The sequence below is a fragment of the Simochromis diagramma genome, unplaced genomic scaffold, assembly GCF_900408965.1.
Source record: "Simochromis diagramma unplaced genomic scaffold, fSimDia1.1 OVJJ01000165.1, whole genome shotgun sequence".
NCBI classification, from domain to species: Eukaryota; Metazoa; Chordata; class Actinopteri; order Cichliformes; family Cichlidae; genus Simochromis; species Simochromis diagramma.
In genome coordinates this window covers 619,279-640,031 of record NW_024387467.1, presented here as the reverse complement: position 1 = coordinate 640,031, position 20,753 = coordinate 619,279, and the positions used below count along the sequence as shown (strand labels likewise).

At 39.8% G+C, this 20,753-nt stretch overlaps 1 protein-coding gene across 3 annotated transcripts in view; it reads right to left on the bottom strand.

Annotated features, from left to right (window-relative positions):
• dmd (dystrophin) overlaps positions 1-20,753 on the bottom strand; it is a 284,148-nt gene that overhangs the window by 201,423 nt on the left and 61,972 nt on the right. For all 3 annotated transcript variants that reach the window (XM_040014765.1, XM_040014766.1, XM_040014767.1), the window contains exon 2: positions 15,757-15,818. In XM_040014765.1, the coding sequence (XP_039870699.1) occupies positions 15,757-15,818 (62 nt within the window). The remainder of the gene's footprint in view (positions 1-15,756; positions 15,819-20,753) is intronic.

The window sequence follows — 20,753 nt, the reverse complement described above, 5'->3', positions numbered from 1 at the left end:
TACATTTCATTACAAACATTTTACTTCCACGGACACATTTCCAGGTTCCTGTCTTTTGATATTGCTGCTCTCGGTATCAGACCATCTCCGACCATCATTGGGCTTGCTAATGTAAAAAACTAATTATTATTAGAAATTGATACTAAAAATTACTCATCTGTGTATGTACTTGATTTTAGACACCGACGTTTTTACATGCTTGTACATGTCTATAACCGATGATGTAACAGTTGTTTCACAGTAGCTCACACACTTTGAGACCAACTTTCTAGTCTGCTTAGTTATTTGTCACCGTTACTACACTAACCGTATGGCTCCCTCCTCAGACTGTCCCTCGAGTGTCACTCTGCTTGCTCATCGGCTGATGAGCAAGCAGAGTGACACATTCATCACACTTCCCTGGGTGTGTTTCCCAGTGTTCTCTGTTTTTTGGACTTTTTAGTCTTTATGTATCGTGTTTTGAGAAATGGATTCTGGATTTGTGTCTGGATTTATATGTGATTATAATTTAGTTCTTCTTTGTCTTGTCTGTGTCTCATGTGTTTGTATTTTCTTCCAGCATCTAGTTTGTGTGTCTTGAATCTGGGTTGCATGTTTCCTGTCTTATTTTGAGAGTCCTTGTCTCGTGTGCATTGCATTCAGTTTTGCTTCCACTAGTCTCATTATGTCTAATTTGCTATAGCTGTGTTCCCATGTGTCTCTACTTCTTCTTCACCTTTCACCAAACTCTAACAACTTTATGACCAAACACCTTCCTGCTTACCCACCCTTTACTGCCTTCCAAGCTACAGTCCTTGTGCTCCTTTACTCCCTTCTGTTTCACCTGCTCAGCCTGCACTCTGCTGCACCTCAATTCACCGACCCTTCTTTCACCGCCAAAGACCTAGTTTTAAATAGTAAAACAAATGTAAACATAGGAAAGAATTCCCTCTCCCCGCACATTATTTTTGGACATGTAAAATTTAACATCTGACATCAGGAAGTTTCTCTTGTTCACTGGATGGTACTACCACAGATACTAGGAACACCTGTGGGAAACACATTACAAAAGGTATTCACTCCTTATAACTTTGTGTTGTATGTAACTATGATCCACAACATTAGATTCAAAACACTTTACTAATTCTAGAGGGGAAATCTTTTTTTTTTTTTTTTTTCCCCAGGTGTTGTTTTAATACTGAAAGCTAGAAAATATAAAGTCTTTAGCCCTGCCCATTGATCAATAATGTAATTTTACTGGAACATACAATTGCACCAGGTAGAATAAAAGAATATAGGCAGAAAGACAAATTTGGATGGAGAAGAGGGTTTGAACCAGGTTTTGGGTCAAGCGTAGTACCCTAACCTCTGGTCTTTACTGGAATAAATGGACTGTTTTATAAACTTTTCACAATTGTGCAGAACAAATGGGGATCCATTGTTTTTTTACAACTATTATATACAGGGTGGGCCATTGATATGGATACACCGTAATAACATGGGAATGGTTGGTGATATTAAAGTCCTGTTTGTGGCACATTAGTATATGTGAGGGGGCAAACTCCTCAAGATGGGTGGTGACCATGGTGGCCATTTAGAAGTCGGCCATCTTGGATACAACTTTTGTTTTTCCAATAGGAAGAGGGTCATGTGACTCATCAAACTTATTGGTAATGTCACAAGAAAAACAATGGTGTGCTTGGTTTCAACGTAACTTTATTTCATGAGTTATTTACAAGTTTCTCTTTGTTCACAGCCATTGACATGTCGAAGAGGTTAACGTGAGAGCGGATCAATTGTTGATATCTGGAACGCAGTACCGGTCATTGCAGCAGATTTCAATGCAAGACACCCTACGAGACCACCCATCTCCAATGCTACAGTCAGCAAACTGCTTGCTGAGTTTCGTGAAACTGGTTCAGTGTTGGATTTGCCAAAATGTGGACGCAAGAAAACTGTCACTTATGAAGAAACATCAGTGGCTGTCCTCGCTTCATTCAGCAAGAGCCCACAGCGTAGCACTCGCCGCATGTCACTGGAGAGTGGCATTAGTCCAACATCCCTTCGGCGGATATTAGCTACTCACAAATGGCACCCTTACAAACTCCAGCTACTGCAGCATCTCAACGAGGATGACCCAGATCGGCGCACAGAATTTGCAGAGTGGGCAAAACAAAAATTGGAACAGGACCCTCAGTTCACGCAGAAGATTTTGTTTAGTGAAACTTTTAAGTGAATGGTGAAGTTAACAAACAAAACCACTGCTATTGGTCTGACACTAACCCACATTGGATGGATCCCTCCAAGACTGCTGGAACAACAAAAGTGATGGTTTGGTGTGGTATATGGGGTACAACGATAGTGGGTCCATTCTTCATCAATGGAAACCTCAAGGCAACTGGATATTTGAAATTGCTACATGATGATGTGTTTCCCTCTTTATGCACTGAAGCTGGCACGTTCCCTGAGTTTTTCCAGCAAGATGGTGCACCACCACATTATGGGTGCAGGTCCGAGCATCACTAGATGATCAGTTTCCTGGAAAGTGGATTGGTCGTCGTGGGCCAGTTGAACGGCCCCCAAGGTCTCCCGATCTGACCCCCTTAGACTTTTATCTTTGGGGTCATCTGAAGGCAATTGCCTATGGTGTGAAGATACGAGATGTGCAGCACCTGAAACTACGGATACTGGATGCCTGTGCTGGCATTTCTCCTGCGGTGTTGCTATCAGTGTGTGAAGAGTGGGAGAAGAGGGTTGCATTGACAATCCAACACAATGGGCAGCACATTGAACACATTTTATAAATGGTCAGAAACTTGTAGATAACTCATGAAAGAATAAAGTTATGTTGAAACCAAGCACACCATTGTTTTTCTTGTGACATTACCAATAAGTGTGATGTGTCACATGACCCTCTTCCTATTGAAAAAACAAAAGTTGTATCCAAGATGGCCGACTTCTAAATGGCCACCATGGTCACCACCCATCTTGAGGAGTTTGCCCCCTCACATATACTAATGTGCCACAAACAGGACTTTAATATCACCAACCATTCCCATGTTGTTACGGTGTATCCATATAAATGGCCCACCCTGTAGATTAAGTGTCATAGATAAAAAATTATAACTTCATATATGCTTAATCCAAATTAAATTTTAACCCAGTATTTCCATTCAAAGGTGAGGTAAGTCAAGCTGTCCTTAGTGTGGAGGTCACAGAATGAGAGAATCATCTTTCTGTGTCTGTAAAGTCTGATTTTGAAGCGACTACATCCACACACAAGAGGAACGAGTCAGCAATGTTTGGCATTCTGCTCACATTCCTGTAGAGGTCATTGCTATCAGTGTTTACTGAAGATGAAAACGCATTTGTGTGTGTGATATGATCAGATCTGCCCTCCACCCACCACTTATGCACGTGGGACACGGTGTGGGAAATATGCTGTGGGACATGACTGTCTGTTCCTCCCTGGCTTGTGTTGAAGAAGATAAAAAGAGATATGAGTGCTAAAACAAATCAGGACAGAATATGGTGTAGAAGCAGCCTGTGATTTCACACCTATTTGTCAGCAGATGTAGAACAGGCTGCCCTTCACATTACCCCAAGAAGTCTATTACCCAAGGGTCTATTTTTCTTTTTCTGTTTTTTTTTTTTTGACAATATTGTCAAAAATCCAACTACACTGTAACAGCATAATATTTTTATCATTATAAATACATTATTATACTACATTTATAACAAATTAGCAAAGAACACCATAAATCTGTAACAATGGAATTAGGGTAGATTAGAGCAGAACAGGAGGAGCTTATGGGAGAAGGATGCAACACATAACAATAATGTTCAGTTGCTAGGGGATCTAAGAGCAGACCCCGGCAGCTTCCCTGAATAGGATCCAGTAACCATCACACTGGAAGACATCCAGGAAAGAGTGTCAAGCACTTGACTTGGACAGCACCACTTCGGTTTGCTTCGCTTTCGTTGTCATCTCTCCCTTTTTACCACAACGGACCGATGCAGCATCTGACTCAATGCAATCATCGCCCAATTTGTCTGTTAGTCTCCTGTTCTCTTCTCTCCTGACTCATAAACTAGACCCCAAAGCACCTGAACTCCTCCACCTGGGGTAGTAACTTGTCCCTGACCCAAAGTAGGCACTCCACCTTTTTTGACGGAGGACCATGGTCTCTGACTTGAAGGTGCTGATTCTTCTTTGTGCCCCTTCACAACTGGCTGCTAGAAGTCACCACCTAATGAAGCCAACAGAACCAGATCGTCTGCAGAAGAAGATTCTGAGGCCACCAAAGTGGAAGCCTTCCAACACCTGGCTATGCCAAGAAATACTGTCAATAGAAACCATGAAGCATATACTCACTTCTTCTTTCCACATTGGATCAGAAGCCTCTGTCTCACCCTATCCCTGCATCCTCCTCTCTCACCAACTAGTCTGCATAGTCTACTTTGTCTTGTATGTCCCCTATACTTCCTATTCAATCCAAACTATTTCAATCTTCCCTATCTATCTTTGTGTCCAAAATATTTCAGCAAATATTTCTATATTTTTCTGATACACTCATAATCTTATCTGTTCTACTCAGTCCAATGAAAACTACAAATTATAGCAGGTCTTACTACCTTGTTATAAACCAGCCATCCCAAAGTACTGTGGCCCACTCAAAAACAATCTCATGGGCCCCACTCAGTCTTCTTTTATAATTAAAATACATGATAAAGGTCATTTTCTTAAAACATTTTTATAAAAGTTTGACATATATAAACGTGGATGTAGCCACTGTAGACACCAATTAGTTTTGCAAACAGGATGTTGATGCTTCAGTTTGATGCGCTAATTTATCAGCTAATCTTAGCAAGCTGCATTCATAACCTGTATTGTGTTTTTAAGTACTATTTATTAATATTTTAAACATTTCTGATACATTTTATGAATCGATTATGTTTTAAATGTAGCATTTATTCATATCCAATTTTTATCACAATCACAGAATTATTGATAGATGTGTGTGATTAATTATGCATTTCTAATGTAAATCAATTTATATAATTATTATTATTTTTTATGCATGCACTCCCTACCATTCATAAAGCTTTACCTCATAGCAAGCATCAAAATAAGTCAGCTAAGAAAGTGCTTCAAAAGGCTACAGCAGCACATAGAGAGTACAGAGATCCACTCCACATCAACTCCAAGGACTGGATCACGTCTCACAGACTGTGACAGGGATAGCTGTCAATCAGTGCACCAACACCCCTAACTCAATTATTGGGATGAGCTGTAGATAGATAGATAAATAAATACATGTTAAATGACAATGGATTAGTTCTTTATAGGGCTTTTCAACTTTACCAGAGCACTCAAAGCACTTTATACAACTTGCCTTATTCACCCATTAGCCGGAGCTGTTTGTCAGCCCTGTGACAGACTGGTCACCTGTCAAGGATGTACCTTGGCTTTCACTCACAGTTCCTGGGATGGAGTACTGTGACCTTGAACTGGATAAGTGGAAGAAGATGGATGGATGGAGTAAGTTGATCTGTGACACATTTTCTCCTTCTAGTCAGCTCTGACTCAGACAAATTACCAGTCCCAGGAGTATAAGGCCACGTGTCTATAAGCTGGCTTTCCAGCTTGGGTTGTCTAGGAGACCTTCTAAAGTACTTACTACTATATGTAAATAAATAGTATTCATCATTCTTATTGGTAGTCACTACACATTGAGAAAAGTTGATCTCAGGTCCTGCCCACTTCCCATGCTTATATAATAAACAACTAATGGAGATATAAATGAATAAATTGTCATTGCTAAAAATGGAGAGGAACTACCAGACCCCCGTCATCAACGAGTGCCCAGTGGAGAGAGTGGACAGCTTCAAATACCCCGGGGTTCACATCACGCAGGACCTGTCATGGTCCTGTCACATCAACACCGTGGTGAAAAAGGCCCGTCAGCGTCTCTACCACCTCAGACGCTTGAGAGACTTCCAACTGCCCTCCAAGGTGCTCAGGAACTTTTACTCCTGCACCATAGAGAGCATCCTGGCGGGAAACATCTCAACCTGGTTCGGGAACAGCACCATGCAGGACAGACGAGCTCTACAGAGGGTTGTGCGGTCAGCTGAGCGCACCATCCGCTCCGAGCTCCCTGACCTGCACTCAATCTACAGCAGGCGGTGCTGGACCAAGGCCAGGAAGATGGTGAAGGACCTCAGCCATCCCAACAACAGACTGTTCTCTCTGTTGAGGTCAGGAAAGCGATTCCGCTCCCTGAAGACCAACACAGAGAGACTGAGGAGGAGCTTCTTCCCGCAGGCGATACGGTCTCTCAATCACACCACCACACAGTACTGACCCACACATACAGTTCTTACACACACACTGGACATTCTGGACATTTGTTTACACTAGTGGCCACTGCACAACTACAACTACTGCGTGGTCATCAAATCAAATCATTCTATCACAAGTCACTTAAATAAATCACATTTAGTCATATTTGCACTGCACAGGACACTTAAATATGTGGATTGCACAACACTGGACATTACATTTCTTTCATTACCATTTATTACTCGTACAGCTGCTCTTATTGTTCTATATTTCTATATATTGTTCTTATTATTCTATATTTCTTCATATATTCTTATATATTTTCTATATTGTGTATTTTGTTGTACAGTTATTTTATTTTTAACTTTAATTTTTATATTTTATTCTATTCTTTCCTAGTTAAATTTACCCTTTATTTTAATTTTCATATTTATTTTCTATCCTATTCATAGTCTTTTATTTTAGCTCATGAGCAGTTGTCTAAGCATTTCACTGCATATCGTACTGTGTATGACTGTGTATGTTACAAATAAAATTTGAATTTGAAATGGAAGCATCAGAAGAGTAAATGCATATGAAGTAATTTACAGATATGGTGCAAACAAGAAAGTATAAAAAAAACTATTCAGTTTCCTGTTGGTGACTGATCCTCATATTCATGCAGTGCTTCTTTTTATGGTTTGCTTAGCAGCAAATCACACTTAAATCAGACATGTTAGTGCTTCACTGCCAGTTCTTTCTATTCGTACCAAATCTCTTTGCAATACTCTCTTTCCTGGTTTTCTCTAATTTCTCCTCCTGTAATCTAGTTTGCTCCACCTACTGTCTCACTACTCACTACCTATTAGAATGTGTGTGTGTGTGTGTGTGTGTGTGTGTGTGTGTGTGTGTGTGTGTGTGTGTGTGTGTGTGTGTGTGTGTGTGTGTGTGTGTGTACCCATATGGAAAAGAAATAGAAAAAAATTATGAAAGACTTGCATAAGATGTGGCCTACTTGATATAGTGATCATATAAGGCTTATATGATTTACTCATGAAAGTGGCCACTTTCTCATTACTTTCATACATTGTTTTAGTAAGTATCCAAAACACAAGTTTCATTTATATAATTTTTTCAAGGGATCTTATATCTGTTTTCATTCTTGTGTGTTTTTCATACAAGTTTCACACAAGACAGATACAAACTTTATAAAATTTATAAATATCTTTTCCATATGGGAATGACAGACAGAGCGAGCGTGAGAGAGAGACTGATCTATCTAGGAAGAGGTGCTAATTATGCTTTGGTAACCACATGTACTTTTCCTTGCCCCCTACATGCAAATTTTCATGTACAAGATACAAGGACACTTCATCTGCTGGTACCGCTCAACCACTCTTAACCTGGACATAGAATGGTTTTCTTTTCGTTTTGCGTAATTGAAGTATTAGGACATGTTTAATTACAAATAACATTTCAATTCAAGCTCTATTACTTCTACAGATCTTATTTAATAGATCTCTTTATCTCCATTAAATAAGATCGAAGAGAAGAGAAGAGAAGAGAAGAGATCTATTTTTAAATCATCTGGCTAAGATTAGAATTGGTTCTGACAGCTTTACTCACACTGTCACACCAACATGCATACATAGTACATTCACAAAATCTCCTTCACCATGCCAACAACACACCAACAACACCTCTGGCACCTTTTTAATGAACTTTGAAAATAAGAGTACAAGTGATCCAATGGCATATAATATACGCGCGCACACACCAGTGCACAAGTGAGGGGAAGAGCAAAGAGACTTACAGGCATTTTCAAAGTCAGTGTGAGTTCCCCTCAGACAAGACTAAGTGCATCCTCCGGTGCAACAATACAACAAACCTGCTTCCTAAAATTTGTGCTCATACAACAAAATGCAATTGTGATTTATATTTTAGGGGAACTTATTTCTCTCTAACAAAATACCATCTGCCATTATGGCAGATGAAATCTATGTAACAAAGGTGGCAGGGTGGGGGAGGCATAGTCCACAAAACTTTCATTAAAGGGACTACTTTTAACCGCATCTGAAGTCCAGTTTCTGTGACTTTACATATATCTCAATCCATAACAGAATTAGATGGTGAGACAGTTGTGCGTGGCAGCAGCTACCTGTGCACACAGCAGATAAAGTTGCCAATCCCTTTGCATGTATTTTGTCTACAAAGTCATAAAAAAATGCTGTTTTTGGGCTTGTTTTAAAACTGCATTTGTCTAGTTGGTGTTTTCTCCATGTCTCTTATCTCTATCTCAGTTATTAACTCCATTACTGAGGTAAGCAGCGACCAGTGGTTGGTTGCTGACTAAAGTTATACCTATTCTGCTGTCATATGAAATGAAGATGTGAAAATGATGAGTTAATGAGCTGGTTGGATGGTTGGTTTATCTGTCCACATACATACAGAATTATTTTTGCTCACATTCACACCTACAGTCACTGTAGAATCACCATTTAATCTCTCATTAATGTCAATGGACACTAATAAGAATCTGGAGTAGGGCTGGGCCATATCATACCGTTCACGGTAATACCGGTATAATGTTGGGCAACGATAAGAAAATGAAATATGGCGATAGAATATGGGTAAAACGCACGCGCGCAGTGCCTTTGTTTTCATAGGCACATGGCGGAAAAAGCACGGCGGCGACGGAGAATGAGAAGGATGAAAGTGGATCGTTAAATGAAACGGATGAACCAGAATTGGTTTGTAAAAATGCTGCAGCTTCAGTGGTGTGGAACTGGTTTAGCTTTCGTCCGTCAGATACACAACAAAACGCTATTTTTGGTAGCGCATGCTAGCGGGCCGTCGTTATTACAGTGTTGTTTGGAAAATACGGCACACTTAAAATCAATCCTTTGATTTTTCTGAAAATCAACAGTGCCCCTTATAATCCCGTGTGCCTTATGTATGAATTGTGTGCCTTATAATGAATATATATATGAGTTGTGTTTACTGACCTCGAAATGATTTTATGTACACGGCGCTCGAAAATCTGTCAAATGTTTCAGTGCGACTTTGCTAAGCTACGAAGCCGCACCGCTTGATGGATTGTGGGGGCATTACGGCTATCGTAGGCGGAGCCTCGCGGAGTGATACGTACTGTGCTTCAGCATAATGTTACCGTATTGTGTGTATAACCTCTTTTTAAGTTTTGTGGATATTATACATGGTTATGCTGAGGATATGTCGGCCAGTTTCCACTGGAAATGCCTTTTGGTTAAACTGTCAGCAACGAATTTATATTTGCACTGTTACATGTTTATATAACTTTAAAGCACATAAAAAACAGCTGCTTGTTTAAGTGAAAATACACTGATGTTTTTTTTTTGCACTAATACAGTTGTGGAGTTGTAAAGTATTTTGTCTTGTCTCAATTATATCGTCGGTTATATCGTTATCGCAAATTTTCAAATGTATATCGTGATAAATATTTTTGGTCATATCGCCCTGCTCTAATCTGGAGTATCCAGACCCACCTACTTAGGTTCTTTAGCTTAAGCTAGTGCTTGTATTATTTCTTTAAACAATAACTATACAGTGTTTAAACATTTTTGGGAATATGACTGCCTCTTGCATGGAACTAGCAGATATAATTTTGTGCTAACAAAAGTGTTGAACACCTTAATTTAGCTTTTTGTGCGTGGAGTACATGTAGATTATACTGATTAAATTCTATGTCATTTAACAAGGAGAAGAAACAATTATATCGTATTATGTGTCTGTTTTTACTCAATGAACTGATCAATAAAAATGTGGCTTATATACAGAACGTGTGAAACTTAAAGCCAGTCTCAATTCAACCACCACCGCAACAGCTACCACATAGCAAAATTGGTATGGCCCGGATCCGGCCCACACAATGCGCTTACACATGGTCCACATACCGCAAAGAATGACGGCCCTTTGGTGGCCCAGACCTGGTTTTCCAGAGGTGGCCCACACATGGACCAGCACAAGGCCAGTTGCAAACACACTGGTGGTGCTGTGCTGGCCCAGAACAGTTTCAGCTCTGGCCACAAATGTCAGCCTAATGTGTACCTTAATCAAACCATGTAATAACAACATGTGCCGGAACATAATAGTGCAAAAACAGCATGACAGAACTCTGTTCAGACAGTGAATGGACTGCTTCTTACGTGGCGCTTTTCTACTCTCCCAATTACTCAAAGTGCTCTATACAACATGCCACATACACACACTTTCACTAAACTGAGTGCTTCCTAACTACATTCATACCATGCAGACTGGAGGAGCCAGGAATCGAACCACTAACCTTCTGATCAGTAGGTGACCTGCTCTACCTCCTGAGCTACAGCCACGCGGTGGTAGACATGAGCAAACTCTCACTAGGTTTTGGATAAAGTGTACACTCACAAACCTGTCAAACCTACATTTGAAACGTTGGCTACCATAGCAGTATAGTATTGCAACATGGTATTTGGGTCTTCTAACTAAAATAGGAAAATAGGAACATAAATAGTGCATCATTGCCAGACCTGGCCCACATCTGGTTGACATGCACCCTGCCATGACACCAGTCAGTCAGAAGCGCCAGCTTGATGACGGATCCAGTCCAGACCTATTTTCTATGAGCCTGGGCCACATAAACCAAACCACAATCGGGCCAGATGTATCATGCCATCACATAAACTGTGCCATCTACGCCAGGCCTGACTCATATCTGGATGACAAATCACTTACCATGCCAGAAGTTAGCCAGCAGTGCCGGCATGACACCAGATCTGGGTCAGACCTGCCTGCTATGTGGGTATTGTTCAATTAATTAAGACAAAGCCACGCTTTTTTGAATTCGATGATAAGGCAGGGAAACTTCTGGCCTATCAAGCCCGTGCAAGGTCAAGTCTGCTACTGGCGACATAATATCGGACCCAGAGGGAATTAATGAAGTATTTGTTCATTTCTATTCCAATCTGTACACTTCAAGCTCTCCACCTCTATCAGATGAAACTCTCCAAAATATACATTTTCCAAGAATAGATAGGGATCTGACGAAGGGATTAGGGGGACCAATTACTGTAGTAGAGGTGCAAGAAGCCATCAAATCCTTAAACACAGGTAAATCACCAGGCCCCGATGGCTACTCGGCAGAATACTATAAAGCCAATTCTTATAGCACCATTGTTGAAAGATATGTATAATGAAGCCTTTTCAAAATATCAAGTACCCAAGACTTAGTCAGCAGCTACTATTTGTTTAACCTTGAAAAGACAAGGATTCCCTATTGTGTAGCAGTTACAGACAAATTTCTCTTTTAAATATTGATTTTAATACACTTTCTAAAATTCTTGCACTTAGGCTACAACGTGTCCTGCCACAAATCATCTCCTCCGATCAGACGGGTTTCATGGCCGGCAGGCACTCATATGACAATTCAAGACACCTCTTTTGAATATTATCCATACGTCGTGCAATTCAGTTCCAGTGGTTGTGGTATCTCTCGACGTGGAGAAAGCTTTCGACCGCTTTGAGTGGAGCTTAGTCTATGAGGTGATGGATAGGTTTGGCTTGGCGGTTGGCTTTATTCTCTGGGTTAAGTTACAATATTCCTCGCCATCCACCTGTATTCATGCTAACAACAACTTGTCTTCGCCTTTTCCACTTGAGAGGGGGACTAAGCAAGGGTGCCCTCTCTCACCCCTCTTAATCGCCATTGCTATTAAGCCTCTCGCAATATGGCTGCGTTCAGAGGGTATATTTAAAGGCATTACGAGGTTCGGTGTGACCCACAAACTCTCACTTTATGCAGACGACTTGCTCTTGTACATTTCTGACCCTCTAAACTCATTCCCGGTGCTTTTTAACATACTGGACCAATATGGTACACTGTCAGGGTATAAGCTCAATTATCAAAAAAGCGAGATGCAACCCCTCAACTCCCTGGCCCGAGCTCTTCCCCACTCAATAGTACGCTTTAAGTGTACAGAAACTGATTTAAATATCACTTTTTTATTTTATTTCTTCTTCTATACCTAAAATGATGAGGGAGAATTTGCTATCCCTACTAGACAACGAGAAAGACTGTGACCATCGGACTTCACTACCATTGTCAGTGGCAGGAAGAGTTAATCTGACAAAGATGAATGTCCTCCCCAAATTATTGCATCTTTTTCAACATGTCCCCCGTCTTCTTACTAAAGCATTCTTCGACAAGTTAGAAAAGATTCTGTCACATTTCATATGGGGAGGGAAACAAGCTAGAGTTTGTAAGTCTGTTCTTCAGTCCTCTAAAAATGATGGTGGTCTTGGTCTGCCCAATTTTAGACACTACTATTGGGTAGCTAACATACAAAAACCTTTACATTGGGTTCACAATGACCTCCCTGTACCGGCCTGGGAACTCACAGGAAAAAGCTTGATTTCTTAAAAAAGTAAAGCTGTATCTAAATAGTGAAAAAAGTTCAATATAATGTAGTGCAGAGCATATTCCACATAACTGTGGTAGTTATGGGTAATGGCAAAAAGTTGAGAAGCACAGGAAGAAAAGCAATTAAGGTTTACTTTGAATTAACACTTCAACTGTAAAACCATGGTTTATCCCTCTGGGCCCATGACAGGAATGAATCAAATGTGGCATCTTAATCTTATTCCAACAAGGTTTGACACAGAACCATGAGCGGAAGCTGGAATACATGGAAATAACCTATGCAGGAACAGGGAGACCATGCAGAAGCCATACAGAAAGACCCCCACCAGGATGTTGGTTTCAAACCCAGAACCTTCTGGGTGTGAAGTGTGAAGAATTCTCAAAATTAATAAAACCAGGAAACTACCTCTTTACTTTCTACAATATAGGGATGATTGTCTGGTTCTGCCGAGGTTTCTTCCTGTTAAAAGAGAGTTTTTCCTTCCCACTGTCGCCAAAGTGCTTGCTCATAGGGGGTCATATAGTTGTTGGTTTTTCTCTGTATGTATTATTGTAGGGTCTACCTTACAATATAAAGCGCCTTGAGGCGACTGTTGTTGTGATTTGGCGCTGTGTAAATAACACTGAATGAAATTGAATTGAATGGGTGGTTAGAGTGGCTAAACATGGTTATCTTTACCTATTTGGACAAACTGAGGCTTTTTAAATTACCAAAAGTGAGAGATGCCACTGTGTCCTTGATGGACAAGATTTGAAGACCCACAACAACCCCAATATTACCCCCAAATATTGGTTAATTAATTATTGAACCAACTGTTGCCAAGTTCTGTTAATGAGATCACATTTTTTATGGTAAGTATCAGTGCTCACAACAACAGTGCAGCTACATGCTGTAAATGTAAATGTGTATATAATATTTTTTGGGGAGGTAAAAAAAAAACTCAGCATCAAGAACAGCAACCTCAAATGCATCTTCAATTGCAGAGCTGCCATTACAAAATGTCATGTTGACTAACATGATGCTGTGACAATAAGCCATAGTCTCTCCAGAACATACCTCCAGAATCTCTTTCACTTGCTCAAACAAATCAGTGCCATCTACTACTATCTTTACTACCACAGACTCCTGCCTGTCATCATCAGTCATCCTGTCCATCACCACTGCAAACAAAAAGGGGCTAAGAGTCAATCCCTGATGTAATCAGACCTCCACCTTGACTCCTATTGCACACCTCACCAGCTCATACATGTCGTGCACTATCCTCACATACGTCTCTCGTACTCCTGACTTCCTCACAGCACCACAGTTTCTCTCTCTTAGTGTGAAACCATATGGATTCTCTACTGTGCAACTCCTTCTGACCTCCTCTATATTTGTCCACCAACCAGTAGCATGCAGTGACTTTGACACAAAGACAAGCAGAGAGTTATATGGATTAACATTAATGCTAAAGATATTTAAGACTGAGCTCATTTCAAACATTTGTGATATTTTCATAACCAGCTATGCAGCTTGAACTCTATATTGAGGACTTGGAAGAAAAGTTTAAAAGTAATTTCCAAAAAAAGTCAGAACAATGTTTAAAGCAAAGTGTTTTCCAGTTAGTAAGGCCCAGGGCTATAATGCAGACAAATCCACTGTTTCCACTCAATCATTATCTCTATACAGAGTGACCTACCCACTTTTAAAAAGTATTTTATGGTGAAAGTCCAATGAATTAGTATAAGACAGCAGACCTTGGAATCCAGGAGTGCCCTTCGGGGCCATATCATTCCCAGTCTACCAGGTACTAAAGACCTCTCCCATCACATCTGATGCCCACGATCAAACTAAAAAGGTCGGCTTGCCCATGAAACAAAGACACGCAGCAGTTTCAAACGGGAACAAAGGGATAGTGTGCTTCAGCAACAATAGCCAATTGCAGCCACAGCATGATAGTAATTTAAGTGAAAGATCAAATCAGGTGAGAAGCTTTTTGTTTATGTAGTTTGAGCTAAAAGGAGAAATTTGGCTTCCTCCTTTATTTTAAGTTTAAGCTATTCGAGATTAAATGAGAGAGATAGCATCCAATTTGGTATGTTTTAATTTCTGTCTATTTTTAGATTTGACTCAGCAAGCACTGCTCTGCTTGCCATGCTTGTCTGGACAGAACACAAAGCAAATATTACATCTGTAGTGCTCTTTCTTGGAGCTATGCAGGTGCTACTGGATCATGACCTCTCTTCATAACCTTTGTAACACTAGGAGCCTTTTGAGGTTGAGACATGACCAAAATTAATTTATTATTTCTCTACAATTACAAACCCTGTGTAAATCTATGTTGGTATCAAAGTAAAGCTAACACTTGTGAGACTTTTTACAAGTGTGGGAGGTTTTATTAGATGATAGATCTTTTAGTAGATTTAACTCTACAGAGATCTGTGCTTTCAGCAGAGACATTGTTTGTGTGCGTCACTGGGTGAATGGGGGAAATTTGTGTTTACATCTTTTTGCAGAATCTTTTTACCTGCTCTTTAATTTTTTGTTGTTCTAGTGGTGTTTAGTGGTCCTGGAAATGGTGAGCTTTTAGCTGAGATTCTGACATTTCTTTATCTGTGAAACCATAAATGTTATTTGGTATGAATGTAATCATGATCTCCAAAGTCATCTTAAATGACTCACCACAGAAAAGCTCATCTGGAGAATAACTGATTAATGCAACATGGTTCTAAAGCTTCTTTATCATCATATCTATATGTATTCATATTCATATGTAAATGTTATCATAGATCAAACTGGATATAATGTTACCAGTTAGGAAAAACACTATCCTGGTTCATTCACAGGGTGAATATGCATAACAATAACATATGAAACCAGAATGTCAATACAGAAAAGATGATGAATTCACAGAGCTCAACCTACTAAAGACCCAAGATATGCTTGCAAGAGATGGATACTATTTCATACTGATGAAATGACTTCTCACTGGGTGTAAGGTGTGCAGGTGCAAGTTAGAGACGCAGGAAGCTCTCTTACCTTAGCCAATTGTGAGTTTACCCATTTTGTGAAAGTCTTCTTCTGAACGTCTTCTCTTTCATCTGTCGGGGTGAACAAAATAAAAAGACAGAGTTAGGAAAAAGAAAAGGAAAAGAATCCGTTTGCGTTACTCCAAAATTTCTTTTTTTACTGCTAACTAACATCACGCTCATGATACTGTCTGACAGTCTCTTTCAATTCTACAATCCTGCCTTTCTTCTCTCTTGCTGCCTCAGATCACACCTTTCCCATCTTCTCTTCCTTTGTCTTTTGCCGGCAGCAGCACTGTTCCCACCACATCCTGTTGGCCAACAGCATCAAAGGTGGTCACTGTTAACCTGAGTTCTGTGGAAATGTTGTTCTCGATGAGCCACATATTTGATTTGGTTTTACATGCCTTTCTCACTTGGAGTAAAACGGCTTGGTGAGATTCTTGTTAAAGACTTTAAGCCTGGGTTATTCCACTGGAATTTTCCTTTTTTAAATTTGAAGCTTAACTGCCGTGTGGTGTGCAGCATGCATAATGTGGAAACTGACTCACATGATGACAGCCCCAAGAAAGGAAGACCTCTGCTCCTGAGCACAAATTCATCTGAATTTATCCTCAGAAATCTGTATTTAATGTTTAATCGTAATTAACTGCATGATTGTCCACAGTTAGATTATCTTTAAATCTTTAAATTAATCACTGATTTTTAAAAATCTGTCCTAAATGTACGTTAATAAGATGATTTTTAAATTTCCTTTAAGGACACCGTGAGACCTGGAGTCCAGGGACTGCCTCTGCTTTCAGCTTTAGCCTTTGTGTTTGTGCAATAACTGTGTGTAAATGCACATAAGGTCTGCACACTGGGAGAGAAAGGCCATGACCAATAGTCCTCTTAAACTAAACCTAATTTAGAACTGATTTACATGTGCACACACACACACACACACACACACACACACACACACACACACACACCTATGATTCATGAACACAGCTACTTCTGTATACTGCATCTCATTAAAGGGAATCCAGCCTTAATAGCTCCATCTTAATTTAGAAAAAGTGACAAAAAGCGGTGGAGAAAATCATGCATAGAAGTGATAAAAAAGGAAAGATGTAGGGAAAGAGAAAACAGTTAAAATGAAGCCTCTCGAGGAGAAAAAAGATTGAAAACAGTTTAGACAAGGCAATTAAAGGCAGAAAACAGAGCAGACAATATGAAAAGACAGCTGAAGGACACAAAGACAAAAAGAAGACAGAGGATTATTTTGACACTGATGACCAAAGACTAGATTGGTTCCAGCCTTCAGTTTAAATAGCAGCAGTCTTATGTATAAAGTTTATGTTTTTGTTGTCACTGTGTGTTTGTGTGGTTCAAATCAAAGGTTTTACTGTTTGTGTTGACAGCTTCAGGGGATAAAAAAGAGAAATAAGTGCCTGGGTCATTTTCAAAATCAAATAGCAAATTTCCAACATATATGCTTGCACACTAAATATGTACTTTCATCTTTAAATAGCAGAATGAATTCTAAAGCGTGCAGGGTTATAGACTTTGCTCAGTGCTGCAAAAGTGATTGGACAGTGCTTCACAGTGCAGAGGGATAATGACCCAAAGCATGCTAGAAACACAACCCAAGAGTTTCTCCCGGCAAAGAAATGTTCAATTACCAAGTCAGTCACATGATCTCACTCCAGTAGAGCAACCAGCAACGTTTAAAAACTATTTTCTATTTGTCCAACTCATTTTGAACCTTTAAAATAGAGGACTATGTGGAAAATGGCTGTAACAGTTAATTAAACTGAGCAGCAACATCAAATCAGATGTTTTGCCCGTCGAGTCTGGTGAAACTAGACATACAGGGATACAAGTGGATCCAAAACTTTGTACTTTGAACAGTTTCTAAGCTAGTTACATTGAAAGAAACTGGAATGTTATTGTCATTGCAATGGAAACCAGCTAAGATCCCAGTAAATGAAACTAATGAGGCTTGAAATAATCAGAGGTAAAAAACAAAGAAACAAAGAAACAAAAGGTAAAGATGTGGGCAATAACAGAATAGAATGGAGACATTCTTTTTGTCTCATTGGTTAAGTCCAAGAATAAAAGTAAAAAATCAAATAAAAAATACCGAATGTAGTAAATCAGTAACTGCTTTATAAAAGCAGCAACCTGGAGATAACAGAATAACATCTAACAAGTGACACAAGGATTCTTTCTTCATCTAACTAATCATAACATGACCTTAAAATGCATTTTTAACCAATTTGATGCAAATAGGAATAAAAGTATACCATACACAATTCATTTACATGAACTGGTAAAAAGTGTGTTTGTTTGTTTTGAATGTCAGTGTGATGACCTCCTTTACTAAGAAGATCCATTTTACAAGCATTCATGTGGTGGAAGCATAATTTGAAAATTCACAAGGAAATGTGAAAACTTCCTCCAAACAGTGATTCAGAAAGTGGCAGAAGATTTGCAAGTTATTGATGTAACATACACAGAAAAATGGCTGAACCCCCCCAAGGTGAAGTTATTAGTTCATAAAAATTGTAAATTGCAAAATAATGACTTCCTGTGGGACTGATGGATGGGCCATGCTGGATTACCATTCATCACTTTAACTTTTGTTTTATTGGAGTGTAACTTTGAGTAGACGTGGCTGATGCAGGATGAGAGTCTAGGATAATATGACCCAGGTTGAAACAATACCTCAACCTAGTGTGTTAAAGTTTCCCCTCAGTGGTGCTAAAATAATTTCCCATCAAAATATGTGAAAACAACTGAGCTGAATGGAAGGTGAAGGTGAAGAAAATACTACATTTCCATAAATAAGCTGTAAGTTCTTACACAGGTAATGCAATCTCCTTCTATTTTAATGGAAATTAATTTAACATCAGGCGCAAGGGGTGCTTCTATATCACTTAGCTTGCACAAGCTCAAGTTATTATCGTAGAGCTATAACTCTTTACCATAGTCACATTATGAGAGTCCTGGTTTGCTTAGTATTGGTTACCTTTGCTTTATTCCTCTCTTTCAGTTGCTCTTTTCCTTTTTGTTTCGTCCCGTCACATCTAGGTCCTCTACTCATTTCCCCTCTTGTTTCCTTTGTCTCGTCCCTGTGTTTTGTCCTTCCTCTGTATTTCCTTGTGAAGTCAGTCTTGTTCCCTAGTCGTGTCCCTGTTTCTGAGTGGTCTGTGTGTCCTGTCTATGTGGTTGCCTGGGTTCCCTTTTTAGTTCTGTCAAGTTGTATGTCTAAGGCTACGTCCACACAGATTTTTCTATGCGTTTGCACCTTTCGTCCACACGTAAACGGCGTTTTCGGTCACTGAAAACGGAGATTTCTAAAAACGCCTGCCAGGGTGGATATTTTCGAAAACTCCGTTTTTGCATTTACATGTAGACGAAAAAAACGGAGAAAACGCAGCATCAAAGGTGTGCGCATTTTTTGACGTCACACTGTGCGCCACGTTATTGTTTCAGTGAAATGAATTTCTACAATACTGTTACTGTTAATTGTACTCTCCGCAGTGTTTAAATGCTTACATATACACACACAGTTACACATGCGCCATCTTTGTTTACTCTTTCCCACCGAGGCTTCTAGACTTCTGATTGGCCAACATTCCTGCACGGTTAGGAATATATCGCCACCTGTTGCTTTGGCATGTTCCTAGCAGCGTTTTCCTTCATTTCTGCGTTTACGTGTGGACGGGATTATTTTTTAAAACGAAAACGGAAAATCTCCGTTTTCAAAAATACCCGTGTACGTGTGGACGTAGCCTAAGTTTAGGCCCCTGTTTTAGCTACTTCCTGTTTTATTTTGTTAGGTCCTTGTCCCATGTATGTCATGTTCAGTTTTACTTCTTTAATTCTGTTCAACCATGTTCCCCACCTGTTGCCTGTTCCCTTGTCATTTTATGTGGATATATTATCTCCCTGTCTCCCTTTGCTCTTTGTGGCAGCCTCCCTCATGGTTCCCACACCCTCTTGTCTTTCTAGTGTCCTGGTTCCCCTTGATGTAGTAAATTCAGTTCCTAGCATTCCTAGTGTATTTGTGTTCTGAGAGTAAGCTTTTGAGTTCCAGCAATAACACTGTATTTTCAAGCATGTCCCTGAGACAGAAATCACCCAGCACTGATATGAAAATGGTAATTATAAAATAGCTATCTATATTTAGCCCTAATGTGTTAAATACAGATAATAAGTTGGAAGCATAACATAGCTAAAGAGCAAAGATCACACTGACATGAAATAATGATCAACTCATTTCCATATCTGCCATGAACTTGCATTTATTAGAATAAAATGCTTTTCTTGAACTGCGTGATGGCAAAGAAACCTGGCAAGGCAAATAAGTGATCTGTTTCTACAGTCGGAGTGGCCCTGTGCAACAGCCATGTTTGCCAATGTTTTGATCCCAGCTGCCTAGCAACAGCAATGGCTATTAGCCAGGGAAAGGAATATGAGACCAAATCCAATCAGATCAGGTCATTACCGAGAGATCAGATGGGGAAGACTTGATGAAGAGAAGTAAGACAGAGAGGGAAAGACACAATGACACGAGAAGAATGGAAAACAGAAGAAAAGAATGAGAGGGGGCAATAACTAGGAAGTGAGAGTAAAGGATTACAAGCTTATGTTCACATCAATGTCAAAAATAGCCTCTGCAATAAAAGTAAGTGTCAGTACAAAATGTGTAGAAATGTGCACGTGTGTTAAATTTTCAAAGGCTGCCACAGACATAATCCAGCATTTTTATCTTCAGCAAGAAAAAAAGCACAGATGGGGCAAGTCACTGCTATACCCTGTGAGTGTATTTATGTCTGCAGTGTGTGAGGCTGAGAGTGCATTTTGGATCTGTGTGTGCAAGTGTTTTGCATCTGCCTGTGTGTGTGTGTGTGTGTGTGTGTGTGTGTGTGTGTGTGTGTGTGTGTGTGTGTGTGTGTGTGTGTGTGTGTAGCTTTCCAGGAAAAAGTACATTTATAGGCTCCATAATGTGGAACT